At 43.1% G+C, this 25,481-nt stretch overlaps 1 protein-coding gene across 4 annotated transcripts in view; it reads left to right on the top strand.

Moving 5' to 3' along the window:
* The window catches only part of LOC129834592 (tubby protein homolog), a 120,748-nt gene that overhangs the window by 62,425 nt on the left and 32,842 nt on the right, over nucleotides 1-25,481 (top strand). For 3 of the 4 annotated variants that reach the window (XM_055899718.1, XM_055899717.1, XM_055899715.1), the window contains exon 2: nucleotides 20,130-20,181. In XM_055899718.1, coding sequence (XP_055755693.1) covers nucleotides 20,130-20,181 — 52 coding nt within the window. Of the gene's footprint in view, nucleotides 1-1,175; nucleotides 1,801-20,129; nucleotides 20,182-25,481 lie in introns of those variants that run through there. The other variant, XM_055899716.1, reaches the window with a different exon arrangement.

The following is a 25,481-nucleotide window of genomic DNA, read 5'->3' as shown; positions in this document are numbered from 1 at the left end:
CCTGCACTGCCTCTGACGTGTTAATCTGTCACATGACTCCAGTGACATTTATTTGACGAGCATTGTATGCTATCGTGAATAATATGCAGTGAAAAAGAAAGCAGATGACAGTATATCATGCCATAATGTGTGTGCATTGTATGCTATCGTGAATAATATGCAGTGAAAAAGAAAGCAGATGACAGTATATCATGCCATAATGTGTGTGCATTGTATGCTATCGTGAATAATATGCAGTGAAAAAGAAAGCAGATGACAGTATATCATGCCATAATGTGTGTGCACAGTATCTGTATCAAAAGAACAGTCTCATCTACACTGCTCTGACCTTGTTGGGGAAAATGCATGCATGTTCCCCCATGCCTCAGCATACAGTAGCACATCCCTAAAATGGTGTGTGTGTTGTGTGTGTGCTGAGTGGTACAGCAAAACGTCTGTCAGCAGTGCTGAATATTACAATCAATGGTCAGGTTCACTGAATGCACACTAAATTAAAGTGACTGAATGTGACCATGATAGAGATGAGCAGGGAAGAGCACAACATCCCGATGATGAAATACAGTTTAAACACTGTGTCTGGGGATGTTGTGGTGAAAATACAGTATATGGAAGGGCATTGTTTTACCATATAAAACTGGATGTTCACCTGGATTCACCAGGTCAGTCTGTCATGGAAATGGCAGGTGTTCTTAATGTTTTGTACACTCAGTATAGGTTTGACAGAGAGAGCAGGCTGGTGTACCAGATTAATAGTTTATATATTTTATTTTGATATTGAATGTTTATTAAACACATCTGATTTGCATTTTCAGATTGCTGATTAAGCCAACATGGAATTGCATCAATAAGCAGTTTTAAGGGAAATATATTTGATTGATTTAATGTTTAGTAATAACCATCAGAACACACTAGCGGTGGGGGGGCAGCAGATGTGTGTGTGAGAGAGAGAGACTGAGGCAGTCATAATCACAGACAGATCGCGTGTCTTTGTCCGGAGCATGTTAAATGATTACTACAACTACTCTGTACAATCATATGTTAATGACATTCACTCTCAGAGAATGAATAAATCATGTCTCAGAAAACACATCTGAGTCCATGCTTTAGCAGCTAGGTGTGTGTGTGTGTGTGTGTGTGTGTGTGTGTGTGTGTGTGTGTGTGCGTGCGCGGGAGGAAAGACCGGACGGGAACACTAAGGCTGAAACATTAAAGCAGCAAGACAAAAGAGAATCTCTGGTACCTGTTTCCTCCGCCTTGCAGCTTGGTGCTCGATTCTGCTCTAACTGATGCTCAGAGAGATCGTGTGAGAGATTGAGTGTGAGGGATAGAGAGAGAGAGGTGGAGGAGAGAAGTGAGAGAGCGCTGGGAGTGAGAGCAGAGCAGGGTGTGAGCGAGATAGACAGAGCACGAGAACCAGAAAGAACGCGCACATGAAGGAGAGGAGACTGAGAGAAGGGGGTTGTTTTATGTGTGCTGCTCGTGTGCATGACTGAGGAGCCTTCCTGTCTGGATCGTTAGTCATCTCCAGCCCCAGAGCTGGGCTCTGTGCTCCATAGGCTGTACTGACTGAGGAACACAGGGACAGACAGACAGAGGCTGGGGGACTTTGAGAGGGCTGTGCAGAGGATGTGCTGGCTGCGTGGACTCAGCCGCCGTGATCGCTGTCGCCAGACCCCTCAGCTGCCTCTGACTCGCTCGGCTGCTGGCACAGGCCCCCACTTAGCCCAGCACTCGGAGGACATCAGCAGTCAGTGGTAGAGAGATGAGCTCCAAGCACTCTTCCGACTGGATCCCCTACAGGTACAGTACAGTTCTCTGGGTGCTAGTCAAGACTCAACAGACCACAAGAGAAGGGAGTGTGTGCATGTTTGTGTGTACAAGTGTGAATAGCTATGCATGCTCCAGCACTATTAAGGATAGAGAGAATAAAGGCTAACACCTGGGAGCATGCTTGGAAGTTTAGATTGTTGACATCAATTGACCCTTCGCTAAGCCCCGCCTCAGAATTTTGGGCAACCAATCACAGTGCTCCAATGGATAGAAACTCTTCATGAGTGTGACACCTCAGTCAACCTCACGTGAAAAATGTTTTTCTTAAAATATAAATTGTTTAAATGGTTAAATAATTGAACAGTGCACCAGGGGTAGTACTTTCTACTGTGATTCCTGAAATGCAGAGCCTCTTGATTGAGTTTTTTATTCGAATCTGAAATGATTTGTTTGTTTTGCTCAGATGGTTAGCTATCTGTCTCATTGACCACAAAATGTTGCTAACGCTAACTAGGTAGCCAATTAATATAACTTGTTTTCTCTAAATGCATGTTAGCTAGCGAAGTTAGCCATGTTGTTGATACAACTCCCAACTGCTGTCAACATCAGGATACAGTTTGAGAGCACTAGCTAGTTTAGCTCCAAAAGGGATCTGCATCCCAATATGGCGACCAGAGTATGGGCGAGTGGTTGTGTCGAAAGGAAAGTAGTGGGCATGTGGAAAGGAGTGGGTGTGTCGAAAGCACTCTGCTATAGGTTAGATGGTTTTGATTGGTGGTGGGTATTTTTATTTTCTTTCATACAATTACCGCACATTGAGCTATCGTACTGCGAGAGTTTGGACTTTTGTTTTTAAACCAGAGGATTAACCTGAGTCGTTTTTCACTAAGTTTTATACAAATAATTGTTCCTTTTTCAGTTATAAAACTGATGATTGTTTATTTATTTATTTTATTACAATTTTTACATTTGATCCCCTTTTCTCCCCAATTTTCGTGGTATCCAATCGCTAGTAATTACTATCTTGTCTCATCGCTACAACTCCCGTACGGGCTCGGGAGAGACGAAGGTCGAAAGCCATGCGTCCTCCGAAGTACAACCCAACCAAGCCGCACTGCTTCTTAACACAGCGCGCCTCCAACCCGGAAGCCAGCCGCACCAATGTGTCGGAGGAAACACCGTGCACCCGCCCCCCTCCGTTAGCGCGCACTGCGCCCGGCCCGCCACAGGAGTCGCTGGAGCGCGTTGAGACAAGGATATCCCTACCGGCCAAACCCTCCCTAACCCGGACGACGCTAAGCCAATTGTGCGTCGCCCCACGGACCTCCCAGTCGCGGCCGGCTGCGACAGAGCCTGGGCGCGAACCCAGAGACTCTGGTGGCGCAGCTAGCACTGCGATGCAGTGCTCTAGACCACTGCGCCACCCGGGAGGATTGTTTATTTTTGATTAAAAATATTGATGGATGTACTGTTGCTTCATGCGTTGTATGTGTGTGCTTCCTATGACTGTCACCCTGATATTGGTTACTAGTTAGCTACTTCGCACGCTGTTGCCGGACAGTAGTGTTTGTCAAGCGGGAGCTTGTCCTGGTGTTGCCATTCATGCCCCCCCCCATTGAGTAGTAGACTGTATGTATCTAGATAGTTATCAATATAGGCTGCTATCCTAATTGATATTTAAAAAAATGGCCACGTTAGCTTCTGCCGGCAGTTATCGACACGTCGTGCAGTCCAATCAGACACCCAAAATTGTCTTGAGTGGCCCAATTAGCTGATTTGCTTTCCATACACCCACTCCTTTCGACACACCATACTCCGGTTGCCATATTGGGCTGCAGCTACCCATACTTGCCAAAAGCTGTTAGCTAGTAGCTGTGACTGCATGCTGAATGCATGCTCTGGAACTTTGGCAACTACTAAGAATTTTTTTAACCTACCACTTTGGGCTGGATGTGCCGATGTTCATAGCAAACGGAGCAGCTTTATTTAGGCAAGCCTAAATTACACTGAGTATACAAAACAATAAAAACACCTGCTCTTTCCATGACATAGACTGACCAGGTGAATCTAGGTGAACGCTATGATCCCTTATTGATGTCACTTGTTAAATTCACTTCAATCAATGTAGATGAAGGGGAGGAGACAGGTTAAAGAAGGATTTTTAAACCCTTAGACCAGGTATTCCCAAACTGGGGTATGCGTAATACCGTCGGGGGTACGCCAAATAAAAATGTGATTTACATAATTAAAAAATCTGTACATTTATATTTTTCAACGGGGCTATATATTTGGGTGAGGTTTTTTTCTCGCCTGAGTAGCCTTGTTTCACTGCCAAAAATGTAACCATGTAGTGTTCAGCGAAATAACAACACAATGTCAAATACAGGTATCTTAGTCAAATAATTAACATCCAATCACATTAACCGTTACTCTCTCGTGGGAAACCTTCACTCTTGCGCAGACATTTAGAACTGAAACATGGCAATTTGAAAAATAAGCCACAGGAATTTTTGGAGCGAGAATAAAGACGACTTTCGAGTAGTAAGGGATGTATAAAAGCAACAGATACCATTTAATAAGAAGGGGCAAGAAGCGTCTTATATGGTGAGCTACCAAGTGGCTAGGCAAGCCCCATACTATTGTGGAGGACTAAATTCTTCCTGCTGCCGTGGATATGGCTGGGACAATGCTGGGGGAAAAGGCCCAAAAAACTATACAGACAATGCCTTCATCAAACAACACTGTTCCACGACGCATCAGTGACATGGCAAGAGATGTTTTGAAACAATTACTGCTTCGCATACAAGCCAGTGAATTCTATGCGTTACAGCTGGATGAGTCAACAGACGTGGCGGGCATAGCACAGCTCCTGGATATGTCTGTTACGTTTATGGGGGGGTCAATTGAGGAATACATACCTTTCTGCAAACCACTGGAAACCAGGACAACACGAGAGGATATGTGTAAAGTACTGGACAGCTTTGTGACATCAAATGGACTTTGGTGGTCAAGATGTGTTGGTATCTGTACTGATGGCGCAAAAGCCATGACAGGGAGACATAGTGGAGTGGTAACGCGCGTGCAAGCAGTTGCGCCCGACGCCACTTGGGTACACTGCAGCATCCACTGAGAGGCTCTTGCTGCCAAGGGAATGCCTGACAGCATGAAAGACGTTTTGGACACTACAGTGAAAATGGTTAACTTTGTTAAAGCAAGGCCCCTGAACTTTCGTGTATTTTCTGCATTATGCAATGATATGGGCAGCGACCATGTAATGCTTTTACAACATACAGAAAGAAGTGTGCTGGTTATCAAGGGGCAAAGTATTGACACGTTTTTTTTAAATTGAGAGACAATTTGACCGTTTGCATGATGACGATTTTCTCACACGACTGACCTATCTGGGTGATGTTTTTTCTCGCCTGAATGATCTCAGTCTAGGATTACAGGGACTCTCCGCAACTATATTCAATGTGCGGGACAAAATTGAGGCTATGATTAAGAAGTTTGAGCTCTTTTCTGTCTGCATTTAACAAGGACAACACACAGGTCTTTTCATCATTGTATGATTTTTTTGTGTGCAAATGAACTCAAGCTTATGGACAATTTTAAATATGATATAGCGAAGCACCTGAGTGAGATGGGTGCTCAATTATGCAGGTACTTTTCCAAACGGATGACACAAACAACTGGATTCGTTATCCGTTTCGTGACCTGCCTCCAGTCCACTTACCGATATCTGAACAAGAGAGCCTCATCAAAATTGCAACAAGCGGTTCTGTGAAAATGTAATTTAATCAGAAGCCACTGCCATATTTCTGTTTCTTGCCTTGGCAAATCGCGCTGTTGAGACACTGATTCCCTTTTGCAACCACGTACCTATGCGAGAGTGGAGAGTGGAATCTCGGCCCTCACTAGGATGAAAACTAAATACAGGCACAGACTGTGTGGAAAATGATTTAAGACTGAGACTCTCTCCAATACAACCCAACATTGCATTGAGTTATGTGCATCCTTTCAAGCACACCCTTCTCATTAACCTGTGGTGAGTTGTTCACAATTTTGATGAACAAATAAGGTTTTATGTGTAAGATGGCTAAATAAAGAGCAACATTATTGATTAGTATATTATTATTTGTGCCCTGGTACTATAAAATCTTTTTGTCACTTCCCACGAGCCGGGTTGTGACAAACTCACACTCATTCTTATGTTTTAATAAATGTATCGTATAGTGTGTGTGTGTGGATATAGAAGTCCTCGATGGCAGGGAGCTCGGCCCAGGTGATGTACTGGGCTGTCAGCACCACCTTCTTTGGCGCCTTGCGGTCGAGGGCGATGCATTTGCCATACCAAGCGGTGATGCAGCCAGTCAATATGCTCTCAATGATGCAGCTGTAGAACTTTTTGAGGATCCGAGGGCCCATGACAAATCTTTTCAGCCGCCGTGCCCTCTTCATGATTGTGCGGGTGTGTGTGGACCATGTTAAGTCCTTATGTGGATGCCAAGGAACTGGAAGCTCTCGACCCACTCCACAACAGCCCTGTCAATGTGGATAGGGGCGTGCTGTCCTTTCTTTCTCCTATAGTCCACAATCAGGTACTTGGCCTTACTGACATTGTGGGAGAGGTTGTTGTTGTCCCTGGCACCACAATGCTAAGTCTCTGACATCTTCCCTGTAGGATGACTCGTCGCTTCATCAGCAAACTTGATGGTGGTGTTGGAGTCGTGTCGAGTACTAAGCACACACCCCTGAGAGGCCCCTGTGTTGAGGGTCAGCGTGAAGGAGGTGTTGTTGCCTACCTTCACCACCTGGGGCCGGCCCATCAGGAAGTCCAGTTGCAGAGGGAAGGGTTCAGTCCCAGGGTCCCTAGTTTGTCATGAGCTTGGAGGGGACTATGGTGTTGAAAGTAGTGATGCACCGTTATGATATTTTTGGCCAATACGATATCCAATATTTTCCTTGCCAACAAAAAAACGATACCGATAACCGATATTACAGCCTCAGCATTCTAGTACAGTTAAATAGTTAACACACACACACACATGGACTCAGTCTAAGGCACTGCATCTCAGTGGTATCACTACAGTCCCTGGTTCGAATCCAGTTTGTATCACATCCGGCCGTGATTGGGAGTACCATAGGGCGGCACACAATTGGCCCAGCGTCGTCCGGGTTTGGCCGGGGTAGGCCGTCATTGTAAATAATAATTTGTTATTAACTGACTTGCCTAATTAAATAAAGGTTACACACACACACCACACTGAACAAAATGTTATTTTGTTGGCATTTACGTATGTCCCCATTACCAGTAAAACATATTCAAAACCTATTTCTTTCACTTACTTGCAGTGCTGTTTCGTTCAATCATTTCACCAGGATTTCTATGGAACGCCATTATGGTCTTTGCGTGTCAAAAAAGATACGTCAAATAACACTATTTGACGTGTCAAATAAGCTTGTTGACCAATCAGAACCTGAATATGACTGCACATTTTTTACGTAGTTAATACACATTGATTACATTATCACTCGTATTTCATGTGTAACAACGATTCATCGATACGTATGCTATAATGCTGGTTAAGTTGTCTCGCTCCATTACAGTGCTGGTCATAAAAAAAGCTAGCTAGCTCATGGATGCAAACAATCTGTTTCAGTAGCTATAGTTAGCTAGCTAACTATATGTTTAGGTGTCATCATCTAAAATAACCCTCATTTATAAGACAGTTCTTATTTGATTAATGGTGGTCAGACCCATCTATGTGAAGCTTGCCACAATAAGGATTAGCCACAATACTGGACTTTGCGGTTAGCCTTCAAAATAAAAGTATGTCACTGACAGTGATGCAAATCAATACAAAATAGTAGAATTATGACATAATTGAATAGATCATGCTAAACGAGGTTGGAATATTGATATATAAAATCAACAAAAGACAATCTGTTGATCACACTGGATGTATTATACTTTTGAATTGCATTGGGGCATACTTATTTCACTGTACAGCCTTACCTATGGATTGTGGATCATTGACATGGGGTATCAGTCTACTTACTCAGTGACACCCAGAGAACAAAAGCATCTTAGCTCTTATTGTGGGACTCAGAAACAACTGTGAATTGAGACACATTTATTGTCAACCTACAGTGGAAAGAAAAAGTATGTGAACCCTTTGGAATTACCTGGATTTCTGCATAAATTAGTCATAATATATTGAATACATAATTTAAACATTCTCAGTGTAGGTTGGAAAAAGGCTAATGACTTTTCCAAAAGCTAATTGGATTCAGGAGTCAGCTAACCTGGAGTCCAATCTATGAGACGAGATTGGAGATGTTGGTTAGAACTGCCCTGCCCTATAAAAAACACTCAAAAATGTTTAATTTGCTATTCACAAGAAGCATTGCCTGATGTAAACCATGCCTCGAACAAGAGAGATCTCAGAAGACCTAAGATTAAGAATTGTTGACTTGCGTAACGCTGGAAAGAGTTACAAAAGTATCTCTAAAAGCCTTGATGTTTTGAGTAGACTGATACCCCATTTCATTGATCCCCAATCCTTAGGTAAAGCTGTACAGTCCAGTGCAATATGAATGTCAATACACACAAAAGGCTGACTGGGGAGGGGATTTCACACAGTCACAGTCGTGCGATAAGAGCTACAACGCTAATATTTGCATAAACTCTTCACAGTTGTATTCTGTGGGTGTCACCGAATAGACTGATACCCCATTTCATTGCTTCACATTCCAACCTTGTTTAACATTATCTAGTCTAAATATGGCATGATTCCACCATTTGTAACCTTCTGCATCACTTTCATAAAGGTACTTTTATTTTGAAGGCAAACCGCAAATTCCACTATTGTGCCTAATCCTTATTGTGGCTAGCTTCACAACACATAACCAGGTCCGGTCGAGCATCACTAGCCAGAAAAAGCTAACTGTCTGCTTATAATGTTAGCTTTGGGCAACAGGGTTAAATAGCTGGCTAGCTATTTATTTCCATGAACTGAAGTTCAATTTCAATAGGCAAACAACAAGTGGCTACCTAGCTAATACTTACTCACAAGGATTCATAAATCATTGCTAAGAATAATGGAAATGACTTCAGTTTCTACTGGTTGTAATGGTGCTAGCTAGGTACCAAGCTAAAGGTAGCTAGCTACCCCAGAAGTTGCGGTCGAATAAATAATGCTTTATTACCAACGCGGTATTGTAAACACATAGTTTGTGGCCGGTGTTTGCTTGTTTGCAGACTTTTTTGTACAGCTTTGACAGTGCTACTGATAGTAGTGGTGGCACTTGGCTTGCACGTGCAAATTCAGAACACACAACATTCTGTAAAAGAACTGTATTTTTCGACGTGTCAAATTAAAAGCTTTTTTAACGCATCAAATAGTGTTATTTTACTTCTATTTTCTTTTGACACGCAAGACCCAAACGGCATTCCATAGTAGTGACGCTATTACTGTGTAGCTCCGGTAGGGCAACATCTGAAAATAGCACACTAGGTAATGTGTACCGGTGCTCGACCAGTCGGCGAAAGCCAACATCACCCTCGACAGAGAATGGTTGATTGTCAAGGTCAATGAATTACATTATCTTGGCGTTTAATGGATTTTGCCTTTGAGTTGTCTCGGTGAAATGTTCTTACTCTTTCAAATGATTGCTCGACGTGTTGACTGCTCGATCCACACAGCAGACATTGTGGGCTAGGTTAGGAATGCTACAGTATGTGTAGCGCAAAATTTTACGTGGCATCATTACGCCATGTACCTACATTATATAGGTATGCAAGTCAGCTTTAACATCGGTTTTGCACATCGGTGTTAAGCTAGACATCGGGCCGATACCGATGTTGGCATTTTTAGCTAATATTGTCCGATTCCGATATGTTCACCGATATATTGTGCATCCCTAGTTGAAAGCTGAGCTGTAGTCTGAACAGCATTCTCACATAGTTATTTCCTCTCCCGTTGTCCAGGTGGGAGAGGGCAGTGTGAAGTGCAATTGCGATTGCGTCATCTGTGGATCTGTTGGGGCGGTGTCGAGACTCTCTTGTGAAGATCTGAAGGATCAGGTTACAGTGGGTCCGCTCTACAGCGCCCTCTCTCTCCCGCAGAGGGGGAGAGGGGTGAAGTTGGCCATTTTATGACGGTCGTAAATACCTTGTAGAAACTCTGCCTTTGGGATTTGCAGGAGGAGGGGAAAGAAACATCTTTGTTACAAGGAGATTCCTCTCGCCAAAACGGTAACATCAAAAGGTTGAATAATGAAACAATATTTCTGTAATCCAAACTATTGGAAAGGTCCGTGGGTACTGAAAGAACAATTGTCATATCAGCTGTTGTTTTGGGATCTCATTAAGGACAGTATAACAACATAACTATCTCTGAATGTGTATATTTCCCATTTATCAGATTTACATCTAAATGTTGTGGAACTTGTATGATTAAATATGAAACTATTTGTGAGAAGATTAAATGTGATATTGGCCTTCTAAATGAGAATTGTTTTTCATTTAAAAGTTTTAACCAGTCAGTGACCACACCCACGTGAGCACAGACATTATGTCGGCGTCATGGAACGCCCCTTATGCCAGAGTTTATAAAAGAACTCTCTAACAAAATTTACATTAGACCAGAGAACGCGAGAACGCAGTCCATACACTGAAATGGTTAGGAAATGTAAATCTCTAGAGACCAGTACATTGACGGGTTGCTATGGGTGTGTGAAATGGTTCTAGCTCAACATTAGATCAGCGTGACCGACAGTATGAGCTGAAAGGTACGAAATTGTTAGAAACTCAAACTCGAAGAAGACTACAGAGGAACATTCAGTCTGCAGCAGTTTAAGTACTTTAGTCTAGTAAACTCGACCGAGAACCACCGGGTGGTACGTTGAAAGATCCATTCTAACGAACATTTCCTCTGGAAGATCCATTCTCACAGACACCTGAAACCAAGAAGCTACAACTACAAAGACATGGTGTTCTCTGGTAGACAACCAGAGACTTACACAACCCAAGACTTTCTGTCGAAATACTGGCCGATGAATCGAGTGTTTTCAACAGAGAGACATACACACATAAATATGTACATTGCAATTCTTTCGAAGGAGCAGCCGTTCATGTGCAAAGTCTTCACATTTCATGAGCATAGTTATCAGTTGTGTGTACGTTAGTGGAATTCCTTTATCTCACCCTTTCCCTCTCTTTTGAATCCGCAATTTTGTGTAACAAGCTGCCATATCAGTTTAGTCCACTAAGGACTTTTCATTGCATTGTGTAGTAATTCATGTGTAAGCTATCCTGTTTGTGTGTTTATGTAATTCTGTGTGATTATTTAGTTACTTAGTAAATAAAGAATTAAGCCAATTTGTATATCGCTGATTCATCATTCATGCTAGGGTTTGTGCAGATATCCAAGAGTTTTGCGACATTCAGAATGAAACTGAAGGTAAATAAGAATTCATGATTTGACTGACTGATGTAAGCGATATATCTTTAGAGTTTAGTCGGGAGATAGTAACTTGTTAAAACACTTTTTCCGTGGTGCCCCTGGTTACTACTTAATTAATTGTTATATGAATAATTTAATCGCGTAAAAATTTAATGTGGTATGTAATCATTTTATAAAATAGCAGACACATTAATAATAGTCAATACACGACAGTGGAGTGGGCCTAGGGTGTCTGGGATGATGGTGTTGATGTGTGTCATGACCAGCCTTTCAAAGCACTTCATAATTACAGATATGAGTGCTACAGGGCGATAGTCATTTAGGTAGGTTACCTTTGACCTCTTGGGGCTTTGCTTGGCTCATCGCGCTCTAGCGCCTCTTGGTGGGCCGGGCGCCTCCAGGCTGACTTCGGTCGTCAGTTGAATGGTGTTTCCTCTGACACATTGGTGCAGCTGGCTTTCGGGTTAAGTGGGCGGGTGTTAAGAAGCGCGGTTTGGCAGGTCATGTTTCGGAGGACGCATGACTCGACCTTCGCCTCACCCGAGCGCGTTGGGGAGTTGCAGTGATGAGACAAGATCGCAATTGGATATCACGAAATTGGGGACGAAATGGGGGTACATTTTTTAAATAATAATAATAATGTCTGTGAAGACACTTGCCCAGCTGGTCTGTGCATGCTTTGAGAATGCCCCCTGGGATTTCGTGATTGTTAACCTGTTTAAACATTTTGATCAGATTTGGTCACGGAGAGTGACCTGGTCACAGTCATCTGGAAAAACAGGGGGTTTCATGCAAGGTACAGTGTTATATTTCTCAAAGCAAGCGTAAAAGGCATTTAGATCATATGGGAGTTCAGCATCTCTGGGAAACTCATGTTTGGGTTTCCCTTTGTAATTCGTTATCGTCTGCAAGCATGTTTGATGTCTCGTCGCAGGTCGTAGTGGGCTTTCTTGAATGTGTTCATGTCCATGCCCCGTTCCTTGTAAGCAGTAGGTCTGGCCTTTAGCCCAGCACGGATATTACCTGTAATCTATGTTTTTTGATTTGGATACATACTTATAGTCACCGTGGGGACGACATGCTCTATGCACTTATTGATGAAGCCTGTGACTATTGTGGTAAACTTCTTAATGCTATCGGATTGATTGCGTTCATGCTTGCCCCGTGCAATCATTTATCAGTTATTTTCCTTCTCTGTACTACCTGCAGCATGATACATGTTTCTGTGGCTACCTGATAGACTGTTGGTGGTGGGAGCTCAAATGGAGAAGTGCGTATTAATCCTGCTTTAGAATTCATTGAGGCCAGGCGGGCCAGCAGGTCAAACGAACAACTAAAATGAACGAGTCACTCGGAGAAATTAATCATGACTTTCAAGTAAAAACAGTAGTTCAAAAATAACAAATCACTGCACATCACTAGCCTCAAGATGATTTTTTTTGACCACTAGAAAGTTTTGCTTCGCTCCCGCTCATCACCATTTTAGTTCAGTGCAGTTTGAAAGCACTACTTGATTGTACCCGCAAAACACCAGTCTCAACGTCAACAATGAAGAGGCAACTCCGGGATGCTGGCCTTCTAGGCAGAGTTGCAAAGAAAAAGCCATATCTCAGACTCGACAATAAAAATAAAAGATTAAGATGGGCAAAAGAACACAGACACTGGACAGAGGAACTCTGCCTAGAAGGCCAGCATCCCGGAGTCGCCTCTTCACTGTTGACGTTGAGACTGGTGTTTTGCAGGTACTATTTAATAAAGCTGCCAGTTGAGGACTTGTGAGGTGTCTGTTTCTCAAACTAAACACTCTAATGTACTTGTCCTCTTGCTCAGTTGTGCACCAGGCCTTCCACTCCTCTTTCTATTCTGGTTAGAGACCGTTTGCACTGTTCTGTGAAGGGAGCAGTACACTGCATTGTATGAGATCTTCAGTTTCTTGGCAATTTCTCGCATGGAATAGCCTTCATTTCTCAGAACAAGAATAGACTGACGAGTTTCAGAAGAAAGTTCTTTGTTTCTGGCCATTTTGAGCCTGTAATCGAACCCACAAATGCTGATGCTCCAGATACTCAACTAGTCTAAGAAGGCCAGTTTTATTGGTTCTTTAATTAGCACAACAGTTTTCAGCTGTGCTAACATAAATGCAAAAGGGTTTTCTAATGATCAATTAGCTTTTGAAAATGATAAACTTGGATTAGGTAACACAACGTGCCGTTGGAACACAGGAGTGATGGTTGCTGATAAAGGGCCTCTGTACGCCTATGTAGATATTCCATAAAAAAATTGCCATTTCCAGCTACAATAGTCATTTACAACATTAACAATGCCTACACTGTATTTATGAATATTTTGATGTTATTTTAATGGACCAAAAATGTGCTTTTCTTTCAAAAACAAGTACATTTCTAAGTGACCCCAAACTTTTGAACGGTAGTGTATATATGTTATTATTTAGACTTTTTTGGGGTGAAGGGCCGCCACTGCTCATGAGCGCTACTTTCAGAACTACTGGCTAAAAATATACAAGTGTACTGGAGAATCTCTTTAGTTCAGAGCCATTCAGTGGCTAGCCACGTTATAAACATAATTTTTACCAGGTTCCCATGAAACAATTGTAATGAAAATCCACCACAACATGCCAGAGTTTCCTGATTAGCAAAGGGTAGTAGTCTGTGTTTAATTTCATTGTGTATTAACACAGTTTGAGATCATTGTGAGGGGATTTCACCAGTGGTTAGAAGGGGATATTGGGCTTCCCGGGAAAATGTCTGTTGCAACAGTAACCAAGGGGGAGGGGCTTCGCGAAGGGTCTGTTGTGGTCATTGGTGTGTGGTAGTATCTAATTGATGTTTCTTTGGTTTTGTCTTTCAAGAATGATGAAAAACTCACTGTATCTCTTATAATAACTGTAGTAGTTATGACTGGTTATTCATGTGAAAATATTTTGGACCTGTCTTTATAGTGTATTTATTGACCCACTTTTTTGACAACATAAAATTGTAGTACACATTCAATTCCAATGTTGTGTAGGTTACTGTATTATTGGTGAGTCGTAAAGTCTGCTGATATGAAAGTCTATTTAGGGAATATATGGCACCGTTTTACTGTAATCCAATTACATGGGGATTTTCTCATGCAGAATCTGGTGTGATAAAATACATAAAAAGCTCTGCTCATTTCCCCCAAAGTGTATTTTCTCCACTACTACCACCTTGGGAAGCAGCAGCCATTGTTTTGCTCTGTGTGACCCCTGCATGTCTCTCCCCATACATTGATAAAGCATTCTGCTGATTATAGGCATTCTCGATTCCCAATCTAATCACAATCTTGTTCACCTAATACCTTTTTTTGCACTATTGGTTAGAGCCTGTAAGTAAGCATTTCACTGTAAGGTCTTGTTGTATTCAGTGCACGTGACAAATAAACTTTGATTTGATCTGCCCGAATGGTTAATAATGTCAGTGTTATTTATCAGTTAGCTTCTTTTTGGGTGAAATAAAGACTTATGTCTGCTCTCAGCGACATTACTACTGCTGCTGTTGCTACTGCTGCTGCTGCTGCCTCCTTGAGAAGCCCCATTGCCATGGTTGCACTGCTTCCTCTGCTCCTATTGGCTCCTCGTTGCTATACGTTACGGAGCTGGCTTGCCATGAATCTCATTGAGCGATTGCGTCAGGAGAACTGGCCTTCTATGATGGAGCAATAAAGGTAGTGATAGATCTGTGTGTACGTACGTACACACACATGTTGCTGCTTCTAAGAGAGCACACATAGACACACACACACCAACATTAAACACACACGCTTGAGTGTCCTGGATTTGTATTTGACAGGGTCTAGGGTTTCTAAACCCACTTATTAGAGGATGTATTCATCTGAGAGGAAGAGCAACCACAGGGATTGGTTCAATATGAGCCTACCAGGAACAGTAGTTAAAAATATCTGATATAATTTCAGTCAATCTAGGGAACTAATAAGTTCCTTTCATTAAATCAAATCTCATAGAAAATAATAATTTAACATGTAATTTAATTTGCTTTTGTATCCTTAAGCATGCTCTTTTTGCTGTATAGTTTCTTGTTAAGCATGTTCATAGTTTAGTGCTTTATCACAAATTACTTTGTGAAGAGAACTCTTCAAAAAATGTTTCTTATATGTTTGCTATATGAAGATGTGATTACGATGATAAGTGATATAGCAGTAGTCAATGACATTAGTAATGTAGATAATAAAGGTGATATTGACGTTGTAGGCCTAGGTGTTAAAAGTAATAGACAGGATGACGTATTAGGTGACGCAGTGTCCTATAACTGTTCTCGGGGACAAGAGCCCTTAAACAACACACTACACTGACATGCTCAGGCACTGCCACAGAGTCACATTGCTTACCTGTGGGAGGTTGATATGGGAGGGGAGCTGAGGGGTGAGAAGAGGGGAGGGGGAACAGGCAGGGTGTTCCTCTCAACTTGGAGGCCTGGCCAGCCCTTCATGGATGGTTTCTCAGAGCGATAAGCAGTTCCTCCCATCAAATGGAGCCTGCCTGGTGCGTTCCATGAAAAACATATGTATGGGACCTGGTGGCGAGGCCGGGCGAGACGAGGGGAGGTGACCCGGGGACTCAGCTGCACCTCTGTAGCCTCTCATTAATCCCATGTGAGCCAGCTCTGAGCCAGCCCAGACTACCAGACTCACTCTGACTCCGGCAGGTCACAGCCAAACACACACAGCACTTCACACAGCACTGCCAGGGAGGGATGCCAGGCTACTGGTACTGTTCCTACTGTACACAGAAGCTAACAATTATTTATATATATATACAGTTGAAGTCGGAAGTTTACATACACCTTAGCCAAATACATTTAAACTCAGTTTTTCACAGTTCCTGACATTTAATCCTTGTAAAAATTCCCTGTCGAGGTCAGTTAGGATCACCACTTTATTTTAAGAATGTGAAATGTCAGAATAATAGTTGAGAGTGATTTATTTCAGCTTTTATTTCTTTCATCACATTCTCAGTGGGTCAGAAGTTTACATACACTCAATTAGTATTTGGTAGCATTGCCTTTAAATTGTTTAACTTGGATGGCCTCCCGGGTGGCGCAGTAGGAAGGGTTTGGCCGGTAGGGATATCCTTGTCTCATCGCACACCAGCAACTCATCGCGCCCGGCGGGACGGGGTCGCCAGGTGCACGGTGTTTCCTCCGACACATTGGTGCGGCTGGCTTCCGGGTTGGATGTGCGCTGTGTTAAGAAGCAGTGTGGCTTGGTTGGGTTGGGTTGTGTTCCCAAGCCTTCCCATTCCTCCTGACAGCTGGTGTAACTGAGTCAGGTTTGTTGGCCTCCTTGCTCGCACATGCTTTTTCAGTTTTGCCCACAAATGTTCTATGGGATTGAGGCTTTGTGTTGGACACGCCTTGACTTTTTTGTCCTTAAGCCATTTTGTCACAACTTTGGAAGTATGCTTGGGGTCATTTTTCATTTGGAAGACCCATTTGCGACCAAGCTTTAACTTCCTGACTGATATCTTGAGATGTTGCTTCAATATATCAACATCATTTTCCTGCCTCATGATGCCATCTATTTTGTGAGTGCACCAGTCCCTCCTGCGGCAAAGCACCCCCACAACATGATGCTGCCACCCCTGTGCTTCACGGTTGGGATGGTGTTCTTCAGCTTGCAATCCTCACCCTTTTTCTTCCAAACATAACAATGGTCATTATGGCCAAACGGTTATATTTTTGTTTCATCAGACCAGATGACATTTCTCCAAAAAGTACAATCTTTGTCCCCATGTGCAGTTGCAAACCGTAGTCTGGCTTTTTTATAGCGGTTTTGGAGCAGTGACTTCTTCCTTGCTGAGCCGCCTTTCAGGTTATGTCGATATAGGACTCGTCTTACTGTGGCTATAGATACTTTTGTACCTGTTTTCTCCAGCATCTTCACAAGGTCCTTTGCTGTTGTTCTGGGATTGATTTGAACTTTTTGCACCAAAGTACGTTCATCTCTAGGAGACAGAATGCTTCTCCTTTCTGAGCTGTATGACAGCTGCGTGGTCCCATGGTGTTTATACTTGCAAACTATTGTTTGTACAGATGAATATGGTACCTTCAGGTGTTTGGAAATTGCTCCCAAGGATGAACCAGACTTGTGGAGGTCTGCAATTCTTTTTCTGAGGTCTTGGCTGATTTCTTTTGATTTCCCCATGATTTCAAGCAAAGAGGCACTGAGTTTGAAGGTAGGTGTTGAAATACATCCACAGGTACACCTCCAATTGACTCAAATGATGTCAATTAGCCTATCAGAAGCTTCTAAAGCCATTACATAATTTTCTGGAATTTTCCAAGCTGTTTAAAGGCACAGTCAACTTAGTGTATGTAAACTTCTGACCCACTTGAATTGTGATACAGTGAATTATAAGTGAAATAATCTGTCTGTAAACAATTGTTGGAAAAGGGACTTGTGTCATGCACAAAGTAGATGTCCTAACCGAGTTGCCAAAACTATAGTTTGTTGACAAGAAATTTGTGGAGTGGTTCAAAAACAAATTTTATTGACTCCAAACTAAGTGTATGTAAACTTCCGACTTCAACTGTACCTACTGTAAAAAAGTGCCTAACACTTTGAAGTACACCAACTTTTTTAATATGGGCCACGTACTGTATTGTGCATACTTGGAGACACATGCATACGCATACTGTACATACACAGGCTTCTTGAATATAGTGCAAGTGCTTGCACTATAATCATACATAACCAATTTCTATGAAAATGTTCGATATTTAAACCGAGGAAAAAACAGCATCAAGGACTTGGCAACAGAAATTATGGAATTGGCATGATTTCAGAGAAATGCCATTGAAAACATGTACTATATTGAGTGTATTAGACAATAGTGTATCAGGGAAAAAAATGTCCCTGTTATATTATATAAAATGTAATGTAAGGCATTTGATCTAATTGTTTTCTTTATGACGACAACCCTCATTGATTATTCATGTGATGCTGGTAGACAGCACAACATTCTAACTCTATTCTGTGGAGGGAACATCAAAATAGAATATCTGCTAAGACATCCCTCTGCACTGCAGGTAAAACATATAAAACACTCACTAGGCACTTCACCAGCAATGTGTTTCCAATAGGGACAGCATTAATGCATGACTGTTGGGGGGTCAATGGGTACTGTTCAGACTACGTTGTTATTGACATCAACGGGGGTGGATGGGGGCGAGAAGAGTGGATGTGTCTAATGCACATTCTAGCTTACCACTGATGCATATCAATTAACATGTCTTCTCTATCTTAATGCGGTAGTTGACCCTCATTGTAACAGCTCTGTTTATGTCATTATCTACCTGTCTGAAACACATTCACACACTTGATTGCTGACTGTCGCTAGTGAGTGTTTTTCTGTGTGTTTCAGAAAGGCAGATGTACTGTGTATGTAGCTCACATACTAATCACAAGCACACACATTATTGAACCCCCCCTGGCTCTGCTCCATCTACCCCCCAGCTGAAGGAAGCACTGTTCTCCTTCCCCTGACCTTCAGCCTCTTATTGTCTTTAATTAAGAACCCTTTTGTTTAAATGGTCTGGGCAATGCCAAGCAACACAGAGTGAATGGGCAATGCCAAGCAACACAGAGTGAATGGGCAATGCCAAGCAACACAGAGTGAATGGGCCATGCCAAGCAACACAGAGTGAATGGGCCATGCCAAGCAACACAGAGTGAATGGGCCATGCCAAGCAACACAGAGTGAATGGGCCATGCCAAGCAACACAGAGTGAATGGGCCATGCCAAGCAACACAGAGTGAATGGGCCATGCCAAGCAACACAGAGTGAATGGGCCATGCCAAGCAACACAGAGTGAATGGGCCATGCCAAGCAACACAGAGTGAATGGGCCATGCCAAGCAACACAGAGTGAATGGGCCATGCCAAGCAACACAGAGTGAATGGGCCATGCCAAGCAACACAGAGTGAATGGGCCATGCCAAGCAACACAGAGTGAATGGGCCATGCCAAGCAACACAGAGTGAATGGGCCATGCCAAGCAACACAGAGTGAATGGGCCATGCCAAGCAACACAGAGTGAATGGGCCACGCCAAGCAACACAGAGTGAATGGGCCACGCCAAGCAACACAGAGTGAATGGGCCACGCCAAGCAACACAGAGTGAATGGGCCACGCCAAGCAACACAGAGTGAATGGGCCACGCCAAGCAACACAGAGTGAATGGGCCACGCCAAGCAACACAGAGTGAATGGGCCACGCCAAGCAACACAGAGTGAATGGGCCACGCCAAGCAACACATAGCGAATGGGCAATGTCAAGCAACACAGAGTGAATGGGCAATCAGGGAGTGTGTCATTGCTGATTTAGAGGTTGCGTGTGTTTGGGGGTGGGAGGGGTGGGAACGATGGCGACTGGCTGAGCGTTACCATTGCCTTTATAGTCCTATCACACAGGATAAAGATGTTAGATCATTGTCCAATTGTGACTATGAATTCCCTAGCACTTCATATCCATGCTGTTTTGACTGATCTCTGTATGTCATTCTACACGTTTTGTAATTTAATCGTAAGAGTTATGTGTCGCTCCCTAGAGAACATATCGGAGGCTACATGACATGTCACTCCCAATAACTACTGTGTCTCCTCCAGTGACATACACTGCATTTTCAAGAGATCACCTGCTGTTTTCTGCTTCACAGGAAAGCTGCATGACAGATATTAATGTATCACTATTTCCCATCATTTCCAAGTGGTTCTCGCAGTGTATCAAACAGGAGAGGAAACAAATGTTTTTCTGTAGAATGTCAAAGAAATGGAAAGAGCTTTTGTTTTAACCATCTCTCTCTCTCTCTTTGTTTCTCTCTCTTGCTCTCTGCAGTACCTTGGACGATGAGGGCAGCAACCTCCGCCAACAGAAGCTAGACAGACAGGTAGGTCTTCCATGTCCCTGTACTGTAGCAGAGCAGCTCAGCCACTTACTGATTTGAACCTCCTCTGTTGTTCCTTGGCTGGTAGAGGAGACTGTAGTGTGAGGAAAAGAGAGGAAGAATATACTTTACAGAAGGGCTGCGCTATATTTGATCAATTACTGTGAACTAGAAAGTTCACACACCTGGTTTTCATGGTAGAAAGTAATTCCATCTCTGATTATTAGGCAGGGATGAAAGCCAGCTAAAGCTAATCTGGTTAATTGTTTTTAGGAGATGTCATCAGTGTTATACTTAAGCAATAATGCCCGAGGAGGTGTGGTATACAGCCATTAACTATGGTATATTGGCCATATACCACAAACCCCCAAGGTGCCTTATTGCTATTATATGATCACTCGGCTACACAGCTGATGCCTGATGCCTGTTCATTAACACGGTACTTCATTTTGTTTATCTGTCGGCTCCAGCCTCAAACTCAGGCCCTGTGTCTAGCTAACTGACCCTCTCTGCCCATTCATCGCCGTTTAACCGTTGTTGTCTTACCTGTTGTCTTAGCTCTCCCAATCAACACCTGTGATTGCTTTATGTCTCTATAATGTCAATATGCCTTCTATACTGTTGTTTAGGGTAGCTCTCATTATTTTATTTTACTGCGGAGCCCCTAGTCCCTCAGATAGCTCCATTGTCCCACCCCCTACACATGCGGAGACCGCACCTAGCTTAACTGGCGCCTCCAGAGATGCAACCTCTCTCATCGTCACTCAATGCCTAGGTTTACCTCTACTGTACTCGCACCCTACCATACCCTTGTCTGTACAATATGCCCTGAATCTATCCTACCACGCCCAGAAATCTGCTCCTTTTATTCTCTGTTCCCAGCGCACTAGACGACCAGTTCTTATAGCCTTTAGCAGTACCCTCATCCTACTCCTCCTCTGTTCCTCTGATGATGTAGAGGTTAACCCAGGCCCTGTTTGTCCCCAGGCCCTCTCATTTGTTGACTTTTGTAACCGTAAAAGCCTTGGGTTCATGCATGTTAACATCAGAAGCCTCCTCCCTAAGTTTGCTTTATTCACTGCTTTAGCACACTCCGCCAACCCTGATGTCCTAACCGTGTATGAATCCTGGCAGAATCCAGGCCACCAAAAATTCTGGAATTTCCATTCCCAATTACAACATTTTCTGTCAAGATAGAACTGCTAAAGGGGGCGGAGTTGGAATCTACTGTAGAGAGAGCCTGCAGAGTTCTGTCATAATATCCAGGTCTATGCCCAAACAGTTCGAGCTTATACTTTTAAAAATCCATCTCCCCAGAAATAAGCCCCTCACTGTTGCCGCTTGTTATAGACCCCCCTCAGCTCCCAGCTGTGCCCTGGACACCATATGTGAATTGATTGCCCCCCATCTATCATCAGAGTTGTACTGTTAGGTAACCTAAACTGGATATGCTTAACACCCCGGCCGTCCTACAATCTAAACTAGATCCCCCTCAATCTCAAACAAATTATCAAGGAACCTACCAGGTACAACCCCAAATCCGTAATCATGGGCGCCCTCATAGATATCATCCTGACCAACTTGCCCTCTAAATACACCTTTGCTGTTTTCAACAAGGATCTCAGCAATCACTGCCTCATTGCCTGCGTCCGTTATGGGTCCTCGGTCAAACGACCACCTTTCATCACTGTCAAGCGCTCCCTAAAACACTTCTGCGAGCAGGCCTTTCTAATCGACCTGGCCCGGGTATCCTGGAAGGATATTGACCTCATCCCGTCAGTAGAGGGTGCCTGGTTGTTCTTTAAAAGTGCTTTCCTCATCTTAAATAAGCATGCCCCTTTCAAAAAAGGTAGAACTAAGAACCTATATAGCCCTTGGTTTACTCCAGACTTGACTGTCCTTGACCAGCACAAAAACATCCTGTGGCGTATTGTACTAGCATTGAATAGTCCCCACGATATGCAACTTTTCAGGGAAGTCAGGAACCAATATACACAGTCAGTTAGGAAAGCAAGGCTAGCTTTGTCAAACAGAAATGTTCATCCTGCAGCAGTAACTCCAAAAAGTTTTGGGACACTAAATTCCATGGAGAATAAGAGCACCTCCTCCCAGCTGCCCACTGCACTGAGGCTAGGAAACACTGTCACCACCGATAAATCCACGATAATCGAGAATTTCAATAAGCATTTCTCTACGGCTGGCCATGCTTTCCACCTGGCTACCATAACACCGGTCAATTGCTCTGAACCCCCCTGCAGCAACTGGCCCAAGCCCCCCCCCCCCCCCCCCCCCCCCCCCCCCGCTTCTCCTTCACTCAAATCCAGTCAGCTGTATATAGCCTGTCTTTTTACTGTTGTTTTATTTCTTTACTTACCTTGTTCACCTAACACCTTTTTTGCACTATTGGTTAGAGCCCGTAAGTAAGCATTTCACCGTAAGGTCTACACCTGTTGTATTTGGCGCATGTGACAAATATACTTTGATTTCATTTGATGTTCTGATAGAGCTGCAAAATCTGGATCCCTACAAATCAGCTGGGCTAGACAATCTGGACCCTCTCTTCCTAAAATTATCTGCCACCATTGTTGAAACCCCTATTACTTGTCTATTCAACCTCTCGTATCGTCTGAGATTCCTAAAGATTGTAATGCGGCCGCGGCCATCCCCCTCTTCAAAGGGGGAGACACTCTAGACCCAAACCGTTACAGACCTATATCTATCCTACCCTGCCTTTCTAAAGTCTTCGAAAGCCAAGTTAACAAACAGATCACCGACCATTTCGAATCCCACCGTACCTTCTCCGCTATGCAATCCGGTTTCCGAGCTGGTCACTGGTGCACGTCAGTCACCCTCAAGGTCCTAAACGATATCATAACCGCCATCGATAAAAGACATTACTGTGCAGCCGTCTTCATCAACTTGGCCAAGGCTTTCGATTCTGTCAATCACCCTATTCTTATCGGCAGACTCAACAGCCTTGGTTTCTCTAATGACTGGTTCACTAACTACTTCTCCGATAGAGTTCAGTGTGTCAAATCGGAGGGCCTGTTGTACAGACCTCTGGCAGTCTCTATGGGGGTGCCACAGGGTTCAATTCTCAGGCCAACTCTTTTTTCTGTATATATCAATGATGTCGCTCTTGCTGCTAGTGATTCTTTGATCCACCTCTACGCGGATGACACCATTCTGTATACATCTGGCCCTTCTTTGGACACTGTGTTAACAAACCTCCAAACGAGCTTCAATGCCATACAACACTCCTTCCGTGGCCTCCAACTGCTCTTAAATGCTAGTAAAACTAAATGCATGCTCTTCAACCAATCGCTGCCTGCACCCGCCCACCCAACTAGCATCACTACTCTGGACGGTTCTGACTTAGAATATGTGGACAACTACAAATACCTAGGTGTCTGGCTAGACTGTAAACTCTCCTTCCAGACTCCTATTTTGCAACAAAGCCTCCCTCACTTATGCTGCCAAACATACCCTCGTAAAACTGACTATCCTACCGATCCTTGACTTCGGTGATGTCATTTACAAAATAGCCTCCAACACTCTACTCAGCAAATTGGATGCAGTCTATCGCAGTGCCATCCGTTTGGTCACCAAAGCCCCATATACTACCCACCACTGCGACCTGTATGCTCTCGTTGGCTGGTCCTCGCTACATATTTGTTGCCAAACCCACTGGCTCAAGGTCATCTATGAGTCTTTGCTAGGCAAAGCTCCACCTTATCTCAGCTCACTGGTCACCATAGCATCACCCACCCATAGCACACGCTCCAGCAGGTATATTTCACTGGTCATCCCCAAAGCCAACACCCCCTTTTGGCTGCCTTTCCTTCCAGTTCTCTGCTGCCAATGACTATAACGAATTGCAAAAATCACTGAAGTTGGAGACTTATCTCCCTCACTAACTTTAAACATCAGCTGTCGGAGCAGCTTACTGATCGCTGCAGCTGTTGACAGCCCATCTGTAAATATCCCATCCAACCAACTACTTGCCTCATCCCATATTTGTTTGTTTTTTCTGCTCTTTTGCACACCAGTATTTCTACTTGCACATGCTCATCTGCATATCTATCACTCCAGTGTTAATTTCTAAATTGTAATTACTTCACCACTATGGCCTATTTATTGCCTTTCCTCCTTAATTCATTTGCACATACTGTATACAGACTTTTATATTGTGTTATTGACTGTACGTTTGTTTATGCCATGTGTAACTCTGTGTTGTTGTTTTTGTCACACTGCTTTGCTTTTTCTTGGCCAGGTCGCTGTTGTAAATAAGAACTTGTTCTCAACTGGCCGACCTTGTTAAATAAAGGTAAAATAGAAAAACTGGTTACCAACATAATTAGAACAGTAAAAAGTATTTTTTTATAGTACGGCCATCAGCCAATCAGCATTCAGGGCTCAAACCACCCAGTTTATAATGTGTAATAATGCGCTATCAGAAGTGTATTATGCCAATCAGCCTTTGCCACTTCTGTGCTGTCCATGATACATGATAAAGATGTTTAGCAAAGTGTTGTCTCAGACCTGACCAGCGTAGAAAATGGCGTCGACATCAGTTACACTCTCAAGAGACTCGTCAATTAGCATAGTTTCATCGGCCCTGTGTAATTCCATCAAGATACTGGGTTACATTAGCAACCTCTCCCTAGGTTTAAATCAGCAACCTCTCCCTACACATTACATTTATTGCATTTCCTGAAATGTAGGAACAAATTGCAGGAGATTATTTTTCAAATTATGATTTGAGGCTAATCGTAGTGGATTAAAGGGATAGACAGAGGATTAGGGTTTTACAGTACTACATTAACATAAACCAAATCAACAGATTTGCATTTACAGTTACTTTTTATTTGGATTTCATGTAATGGACATACACAAAATAATCCAAATTGGTGAAGTGAAATGAAAAAAGTAACTTGTTTCAAAAAATCTTGAAAAAAATAAACGGAAAAGTGGTGCGTGCATATGTATTCACCCCCTTTGCTATGAAGCCCCTGAATAAGATCTGGTGCAACCAATTACCTTCAGAAGTCACATAATTAGTTAGATTGTACACAGGTGGACTTTATTTAAGTGTCACAGGGTCTCAGTGTATATATATACCTGTTCTGAAAGGCCCCAGAGTCTGAAACTCCATTAAGTAAGTGACACCGCCAAGCAAGCGGCACCATGAAGACCAAGTAGCTCTCCAAACAGGTCAGGGACAAAGTTGTGGAGAAGTACAGATCAGGATTGGGTTATTAAAAAATATCAGAACATCCCACGGAGCACCATTAAATCCATTA

This window comes from Salvelinus fontinalis, chromosome 35 (assembly GCF_029448725.1).
Source record: "Salvelinus fontinalis isolate EN_2023a chromosome 35, ASM2944872v1, whole genome shotgun sequence".
Classification (NCBI taxonomy): domain Eukaryota; kingdom Metazoa; phylum Chordata; class Actinopteri; order Salmoniformes; family Salmonidae; genus Salvelinus; species Salvelinus fontinalis.
This window is presented reverse-complemented; position numbering and strand designations above follow the sequence as displayed.